Raw genomic sequence first — 9,350 nt, 5'->3', positions numbered from 1 at the left:
GTGTGTGTTTACCTACTTGTATATTGTGCTATTTAGCAATAAACAAACAAACAAAAAAAGAAAAAAAAAAGAAAAGAAAAAAAAATCCCTAAAACAACCCTTAAACAAACAAGGCATAGAATGATTTGAAACAAATTAAGGAAAAAAAAACCACAGGGAGTGAACGTTGTTGCAAGTGTTAAATGGCAGTTAATCTGAAAGAAATGAGAGCCTGCATTTGTTTTTGTTTTTTATGCATAACAATGTGTATTAACAGAAGCTCAGCTGATGCTTTCAAAGTGACCTACGGCACAACACAGTACACAAATCACATTACAGAGAAATACCAGGACAAGCAGCTGACAATACACAATGCTTGCCAAGCTAGGCCTTAGTCACCAAGAAGAAACTGCAGGTATAATAAAACGCTGCTTACTAATTACTTGAACTCTTAGCCAGGATGCTTGGTAAGATGCAACTATTTATGTTTGTTGTTTGTTAAGCATGTTTCATTTCTTTCCACAAGGATCGTGCCGATGGGGTTTTTAAATCTTTGATGAGCTGTTATGTTATTGATGGACTCACTTGCATAGTCAACACTTGCAAAATGTGCAATGCTGCACAGTGACAGTATATTAACCACCCCAAAATCTAGTGCTGTGTCTTCAGGCCCACTGTTATCCATAAAAACGATTACACCATTATATTACAGAGAACACATGCACTGCCAGCACATAATGTGAAACATTTTGGCTTGGTAAGCAACACACATGCAGCCACAGCCACAGGCTATAGAATGGTATAGCATAAGATAAGTGAAACAAAAGCAGTGCTAGGTGGAGCAAGGATATTATATATATATATATATATATATATATATATATATATATATATATATATATATATATATATATATATATATATAAGGCAATGACAAATGGAGAACGTGAGAAGCTTCTTTGCTGAACTATGCTGACACGAGGAGCAGCTGTCACTGCAGCCTCACATTATTGACCTCTATTTCACTGCTGCGCTAGAACAATAGTGTCTTATGGATGAACATTTCTTAATAAACACACTTAGGAAAATATGAATGTTTCAAATGTTTGGTAAAAATGGTGGCAGACAGAACATGAGAGGTGGACAGCTGCTAAAGATGGGTTTGAAGAATTAAACCCATGCCACCTGTTCTTGTATTACAACGAACATTTGAGAATTTCATTGCACTCCAATTCAGATAAGTAAATCAGAGGCAAGATTAAATCAAATGAGTCTAGAGTTTGACATCACAACTCAATCAATTAGTTCCTGATATTTTTGGCGCATCCTACTTGGTTGCTTTTGGGAGAGTGGCATATTTCAGAAGCCAGTAAATAAGCAGCATTATTTCATCTTGATCAATTTAGGCAACTTTATAATAACAAGAGAAGAGAAAATATATTTGACTTGTTTTCTGAATTAAGTGTGCCACCCTAAAAAAAAGAATCAGTGTGATAGTTGGGATTACAGTTGAATGCTGGGAAAACTGTCCGTTTCTATAGTTGGAATCCAGGTTCTAAAATGAATGGGGGATTGGGACGAGGGGGCAAAAAAGGCCCCGGCTCAATTAAGCTAATTATTGAATTAAGAAATTAATTAAATGTGTCGATTTCAGCATTACATTACATTTACAGTACATTTGCTCATGTTGCGTCAGATTATTTTTAATGCAGTGTGCAGCTTTGAGCAATATAACCGATCATTTTTAAATAGTTTAAATACATGTACATAAGCTGCATTAATAGCCTGTGTAAATAAATGCCATGTCAGATTCAGCTTCTCTTCCACCTTCGCAGTGTAAAGATAGCTTTTGTTGATGTTGAATTTTTTTTCATTGGTCAGTCTATAGTAATGTAATGGATTGAAGTAACTGGTTAATTGAAGTATTTTACCTAAAAAAAACAACAACACAGATATATTTAATGAGATAATTGTAAAAAACAAAAAAAACTAAACAAATTGCTCCTATAATCGTAAAGATAAAACCTTGTAAATTAATTGCTCCTTAAAAAGAAAAGTTCATTTCTGACCCTGTTGGAATTACATTGAATGTTTGCTCCAAAAAAGATGTTCAAATCAAAATAAAATCATCACATTTGACATTTGACATTCACATTTCATAATACTAAATGAGGTGGGATTATGTGGTTGCAAAAATGATGTGATATGAAATGGTACTGCATGTACTAATAAGATTGAACTATTCTTGTTTAAAAAAAAAAAGAAAGAGAAAGAGAGAGCGAGAGCGAGACGAGGTCCTTTGTGAGTTATATAATGGCAATGGCCTAGACAGCGTCAGAGTGGAATTTACCCAAACTCTATTTCTTGCTATACAGAGCTATACGGAGGGGGATGGGAAAGCAGCGTTGCAGTGTAATAAAATGCAGTGAGGTCAGCCTATGTGGTAAAGTGGGGGTGGGGGTTCAGGGTATAAAACCCCATAAGGATACTGAAAGGCTGGGGTTAAAGAAGAAGAAGTGGGGGAAATTCAATCATGCACACAATCTGGCATCATCTTTCTAACGGGTACACAAACTAAACATGCTATTGTATTCCAAGAGACAGAATATAGAAAAACAGGGTGATGGATATGGTGTTACATACATGCATTATGCAACACGCCCTCTGTGAATGATTATAAACAAACACACACGTGTGTATGTATTAATGTATGTGCAAGTCTGTAAAGGTAATTAATCTACATATGTGGGGGGATTGGTCTGTCATGCATTGCCTAAATTATATTTACAGCAATATAGTATTAGTTAGCACATGATCACATGCCACACACAGAGCTCTGAAACCTCTGTATGTACACCTGTCCATCTGACAGATGGAAGTGGGGGAAGGGTGGAGAGAATGAGAAAGACGGTAGGAGAGAAAATGGGTCAGAGGAAGAAGCAGAGGATACAGAAAAAGGACGCACATGTGTCATAAAAATAGAAAGGAAAATAATTAAGCAGACCGAATTTAAGAACAAAGCACAAAGGGGGACATTAGCTTGTTCATTCTAGATGTTATTTTAAGCTCATACACTACAGGACAACAAATCATGATCTCATCTTGATCAGACAAATCACATAACTATAAATCTTTATAAATGACAACAAAGATTGTGCTAAAAACATCCGCTTGAATGTGTCTGTGTAAATATAGATTTTCCTGGTTAAGTCTAAACTCTTAATAAGAGCAGTGCAGTCTGAGGCAGGCAGGGTTTGTGTGTCTGACTATATATGTAAAACCGGGCTTAGAAATAAATTCAAGAAGCTACATCTTCCAATGGTATAGAAAATTGCATTTCAAAGATTTTTTTTCAGAAAGCTGAAAAGATTAAGATATAGTCTTTAAGGGGAGCAGATGTTAATGGCTCATAAATAACTCAAATGGATTTGTTGTGGGTCAGAGCAGGGCAGAGGATTGTGTGTTAAATGTGTGTGTGTCTATGCGTAGGAAAGCAGGAGAGAGAGAGACAGCACATGCTGTGGACTGAGTGTAAATTAGGCTCAAGTCCATTTATAGGAGGAAAGGGAAGGTGGATGTATTGAAAGAGGACAGTGTGACCTACACACAAAATGACCTGCTAAGAGAGCTACTTTTCTTGCAGAACATTTCGCTTGGTCTAAAGTTACAAAATGTTAAACTTTTAAATAATCTGGGAAAATGCAGGCCTGGTTTCACAGACAGGGCTTAGATTTTTTTTAAACTTGCCTTAGGCAACAATTCTTGTGAATAAATTTGATTCAATGTTAGACATTACTGGTGTGCATCTTGAGACAAAAAAATGACACTGACATATTTTAAGACTATATTTTTTTAGTCTAGGACTAGGCTTAAGCCTTGTTTGTGAAACTGGGGGTTAGATTTTAAATGCAACCAATCTGCATCTGAATAATAATAATAATAATAATATTTGAAGATGTCCCATTTAACAGATGCATTACTGAATATATTTTTCAAATTGGTTACAAGTTACAATAAACTGTTATTAAAAGGAAATTAAATGAAATCATGGCCATGGTTGCAGGTATTTTTGAGGAAATGGATCTAATCACAGCAGCAATGATTTTATTTCACATAAACTCAAAACAAAACACGAAGCTACCAGAGCTTACAAGACCAAACCAAATGAAATTAACGACAGGTGCAGCTGGTATACTCCAACTATGAACCATGGAAACTAACTGAAACACAGGAAACAGAACTAAAGACGTAAATCTCACACAAACATATATGAAACAGATGATCCCTACATCTTTTTTGTTTAAAAGTGAATCATAATAATAATGGACAATTTATTGATATTAAGAATTAAAATGAACATCTTCATGGTTTGGTGTCAATATACTGACAGTCTTACAGATGGGGCTGTGTGAGAGCATAAGACAGAAAATGGTTGGCAATCACGGCTCTAGAATGCCAGCACAGCCCTAGCTTGACATTTGTGTGTCTGTGTGTGTGTGTGTGTGTCTGTGTCTGTGTGTCTGTGTGTGTGTGTCTCAATTCTCACCTTGTAGTAAAATTGACTTCCTGACTGAACACTATATCATGCTTCATTTCAATGTGGATTAAAGTTGCCCTGAGAATTAAAGCTGATGCGTTTTGGTATTAACATATTTGATCTGTTTCCATTATTGTGGCCATTCCTTTGCAGTTTCCATTCATAGATTCCATTTCCTCTTATTTTTCATCTCTATTTTTTAGTGCAGTTTTATTTTATTTTTAAATGTGGTGAGCATGACTAATTTTTACATTTCAAATAATATGGTACTAGCCTTATACTTTTAAACTTTTGACAATTGAGTGCCGTTTCTGAGTAGAAAGGCAAGCTTGTTGGAAACTCCCACGTGTTCACTAAGCATCACTTCCTTAGAGACATCAAAGGTCTGAGTTGACAATAAAAGCAAAAAGTTAAAAAAGCTACGAAAAAAAAAGACAGAAGAAAATTTCTCATTCAAAATGGCTGATGGTAAGACTTACAGGTATAGAGCTGCCGTGTGAAGTCAGTATAACAACACGCTAAAATTAAACACCCCAGACAAAGCAGGAAACAGGCGGAGAAGAAAGTCAGTGTTGGTTTAGCTCAACAACCATGAACAGCAGCTTTCTTTGTGCTCTTATCATACTTTACTTCCTGGAATCAGGTAAGTGCATATTGCATTATTAGTTTGACACAGAGGATGCCCATTTTGTTTATGCATTTGGACGGTTAAAGTCATAGAATGACAACAATGATTGTAAAGTAAATTAAGCTGTCAATGTCAACACACACTAATGCTGACATATCACGTCAACACCTTCACACTTTCACTGACACTTTCGTTTTATAATCAATCACCTATTATCATATTACTTTTCAGTTGTATTATACCTTTTAATGAATGGGTTGCATAGCATATTTCATGTTCATTCTGTGATATATTTTTAGAAATCACTTTTTTAGAGTTTACATAGACACGTTTCGCATTTATTTTTTATTTTAATTAAAGATCAATAAATTTAATAGAGCACGTAACATTTTTTGCTTCTAAACGCAGCTTGTATTGTGGTTTCAACATGCGTCATACACTTTGCTCATTGAAACATTTTAGGGCAGTATATAATTGCGGTAGGCCTATATAAACCACTTCTGAGACTAAATATAAAACGGCTTCATTGTGGCTTATGTTTGATGCATTATTCAATACAAGTTTACAATCAAAGATTTACTGGATAGGAAGATTAACTATATTTTTTTTTTTCAGTAACATGTCACAATCAGGAATTGTGGTGATGATTAATAATCATACACTGTAAAACATTATTTAGAAAAAAGTTACCTGGTTGCCTTAAAATTTTGAGTTCATTGAAATTAAAATTTTGGGTTAATACAATGAACATTTTTTGAGATTCGACAACCTTTATTCAAATATTATTAAAAGATTTTGTAAGCATATTGGGTAATTGTGTGTTTTATTTCTGATGACGCAGTGAAACATGCCAAATGCTGCTATTTTCATGATTTATCATATTTTTTATGTGGTTCAGATACAATAATATTTTGAGTTTCTATTTATTAAACAAATGTCCTTCATTGTATCAACTCAAATTTTTTATTTCAATAAACTCAAAATTTTAAGGCAACCAGGTTACTTACTTTTTTAAGTTAAACCAACAAAACCCAACTTTTTTTACAGTGTATGATTAACTTTAATGTTGTGAAATGTAATATCTATATAAATATTAATTATATATATGTTATAATTTTACATGTAATTATTTATAATATAATGCAGTCTGATTAAACACATGCCTTCATTTCATATTTGGATGGCAAACACAATTGCAATTTAAACTGCACAATTATTGTGGTTATTTAAAATAATTGTGATTTAACTGAATAACCTCAATAATACGATTAATCAATAATTATGACAGACTTAGTAACAACACTTAAAAATAATTTTTTTTCTTCTTTTTTCTCAATTACACCTACTGAATGGAAGCGCAGCCTTTTTACTAAACTAATATTTTTAGGATTATGTCTGTGTGGTCTTTGTAATCTCTGCATGTTTTTCTTTGGTGTTATTTAACAGGCAAAACAAAAAGTGATGTGTCTATCAATCACAGTCTATATGGAGATGGCCAGAACATTACATGTGTCCTCTCAGGGGGCGAAAATATGACACAAATCAACTGGGCGATGCTAAGAGGCCCGAATCATACTAAACTGGGCACGTATCATCCAGATTTTGGAACTTTCATAAATGATGAATATAAGAATAAGGTGAAGATACAGCACAAAAAATCTCCACGTCAATCCTCATCCCTTCTGATTAAAGCAGCATCAAATGAGAGCGTGCACATCTGTTGTGCGTTCATAACATTTCCTTCGGGTAAACTGGAGCAGTGTACTGATATCAGTAAGAAAGATGTCAGTATCAATGCGTCTACAATAAAAGGTAATGCTTGCACATGTATTTCTACACATACTCTGCCATAACTTTGAAACTCTTTATTTTATTGTAATATTTTCATCATAGACTTTACTTACATGAAACAAGAAACAAGGCTGGGATTATTAGGACGTTTGGGTGCAATAATCATTGGAACGATTCTTTCCCTTTTTATCCTGACCATCCTGTTCTACTTATGCAAAAATAACAACTGCAGAAGGTAGAGCTCACGTCTTACAGATGTTTACACAAAAACAATGAAGGCTAATGTTTATAATATAAACATACATTAAAGATCAAACAAGGCAAAAGGCTGCATATTTGTAATTTCATGGGAAATTTGACCTTGCAGGAGGAAGTCTTTTGAAATAAGAACATACAGGACAGATTCGCCGGCTGAGGTAAGGATTTAAAGCTGTAAAAAAACAATGCATAAATTATTAGAGATAAAGTTTCTGTCATTAAGAAGATGAGTGAGGTTAATAATTAATTATTCTTCTAAATAGTCATTCTAAACATGTTTAGGGCTCATTCAGTACCATTCTACAATTATAAATGCTAAATGTGACTATTCACAAAAAGCATATCAGCTGCATAAAATGCTCACAGTACAATCATTAGAAGTGTAAAAGTGCAGTGTACTGAATTTTAACGGTGCCATTTCCTTTCAATCTCAAACGCACTTTATCATAGTAAGGGATTACATTAAAGGTATCAGTTTCCTGTTATTTTCTAAAGAAAGTGCTTGGTTGCGGTTAAAGTTTGAGTGCTGCTCTGCATGACCAATTCTCACGACCTTTGTTTGCTGCAACATTATGATATATTTGTGTGTATAGCCTAAGGTTATGTGTCTGTGTGTGTGTATATATATATATATATATATATATATATATATATATATATATATATATATATATATATATATATATATATATATATATATATATATATATATACATATATATACACACACACACACACGTAGGCTAGTTTAACCATATTTTAATAACAATAATAAAACCATCTTAAATTGTAAATCTCTTACTTTAGACATATGCAGAAGGATCAGATGATGCACACACTTCTCAAAGTTCTCCAAATGGCTTTGACCCCTCAAAACTTTATGCCAAGATCAAAAAAGACCTATTCTATGGGCGGCTGTGGAAGTCTTACCAAGGCCAACCCAAGGCATGGACACAAGGTACCATGACGGATCAAGGACATGTTTATCACCTGTTAGGACAGAGTCCCTTACCAAAGAGAAATGTAGAGGGCAGCCCCTTGAGGCCAGATACAACGGAATGATTGCATTTCAACAGTATTATCCAGTTTTCCCAAAGCAAATCAATGTAAAATAATATAAAGCTTATTTGCAATGTATTAAAGAATCTTTCTTCCAGATTTCATCACTGAAAAAATGTATGAATATTTAACAATCTAGCTACATTTCCACAACTTAAGTCTCAAGTATTTTCCACACGTCAAAGTCTCATACAGTGCATTACATTCATGATGCCTATTTTACTTTGAACCCCTACTGTTAAATAAAGAACACTTAAAGTATATAGAGCTTGTTCTGGTTTTGTAGCCTACTTCCTGTGGTTGTAAGTTTCCATAACAGAGGGTAGGCATGTGACGTACACTGATATAAGTGATCACCTGGAGTTAGAAATATATTGTAGCCTATAAAGCGTTCACAGGAAAATTTGCTATGTGTAATCTGCCCGGCAGAGGGGGCGTGTTCCGGCGGGAAAGTGACGTCGATACATATATCCTCTCATGAACATAGACGCTCATGAATCACTTTTTAGGCTGGATCCCAATTTTGGCACCCTAAACCCTCGGAGTCTGCACTTTCGTGACATAATGCCTCGTTGACTGCCGGGTAAAGTCTTCTGCCGTAACAACTCGCAAACTTGCAGACTCTGGCTCAGCTGAAGGTGCATCGAGGGCATATAACGGCCTCAAAGGGGGCGCTCGTGAGCAACCTTCTGAACCCTAAAATGATGATTGGGACACCTTATGGTATCGTGGATTTAACGGACACGCGACAGCTATTGTAAGTTCACAAGACCGAAAATGCATAGAAGTGTGAAATTTAGGATTCAACCACAGACTGTAAAAAGATTCAACCTTATACATGTTTTCTCTTTATTGAGGCCTATACAAAACTGCAGTGTCGCCCTCTACTCGCTTGGCGGAGCTACGATACTGTTTTTGAAAAGGAAATGGCTTCAACGTTGTAGCCTATAGTATTTTAAAAAGGCAGTTTATTAGGCTATTTAACTGCTTTATTGGGTCATTCTTCATTTGTGTTGGAAAGTGGTGTCCCTCTACTTTACAACAGTTGAAACAAACTTTAAATACCAATAAATTATCAAATGTTTGTATTCTGTATCA

General features: G+C 34.7%; 1 protein-coding gene and 1 long non-coding RNA gene across 2 annotated transcripts in view; one reads left to right on the top strand and one right to left on the bottom strand.

Annotated features, from left to right (window-relative positions):
* LOC137084894 (uncharacterized) overlaps positions 1-9,350 on the bottom strand; it is a 73,082-nt gene that overhangs the window by 22,020 nt on the left and 41,712 nt on the right. The window lies entirely within an intron of this gene.
* Positions 893-8,515, top strand: si:ch211-196f2.6 (immunoglobulin domain-containing protein). The gene is made up of 5 exons (XM_067443059.1): positions 893-5,159; positions 6,591-6,956; positions 7,038-7,170; positions 7,303-7,351; positions 8,001-8,515. Exons 1-5 carry the CDS (start codon positions 5,108-5,110, stop codon positions 8,253-8,255), a joined length of 855 nt encoding a protein of 284 aa, XP_067299160.1. The 5' UTR covers positions 893-5,107; the 3' UTR covers positions 8,256-8,515.

The sequence above is a fragment of the Pseudorasbora parva genome, chromosome 1 (genome assembly GCF_024679245.1).
Source record: "Pseudorasbora parva isolate DD20220531a chromosome 1, ASM2467924v1, whole genome shotgun sequence".
Classification (NCBI taxonomy): Eukaryota; Metazoa; Chordata; class Actinopteri; order Cypriniformes; family Gobionidae; genus Pseudorasbora; species Pseudorasbora parva.
This window is presented reverse-complemented; position numbering and strand designations above follow the sequence as displayed.

Excerpts from the sequence above, each read along its gene's own strand:
- si:ch211-196f2.6 (XM_067443059.1), top strand. The coding sequence starts at position 5,108 with ATGAACAGCAGCTTTCTTTGTGCTCTTATCATACTTTACTTCCTGGAA. Across the intron at positions 5,160-6,590 it reads ACTTTACTTCCTGGAATCAG|GCAAAACAAAAAGTGATGTG; the intron begins GTAAGTGCATAT and ends GTTATTTAACAG. Across the intron at positions 6,957-7,037 it reads CAATGCGTCTACAATAAAAG|ACTTTACTTACATGAAACAA; the intron begins GTAATGCTTGCA and ends TTTTCATCATAG.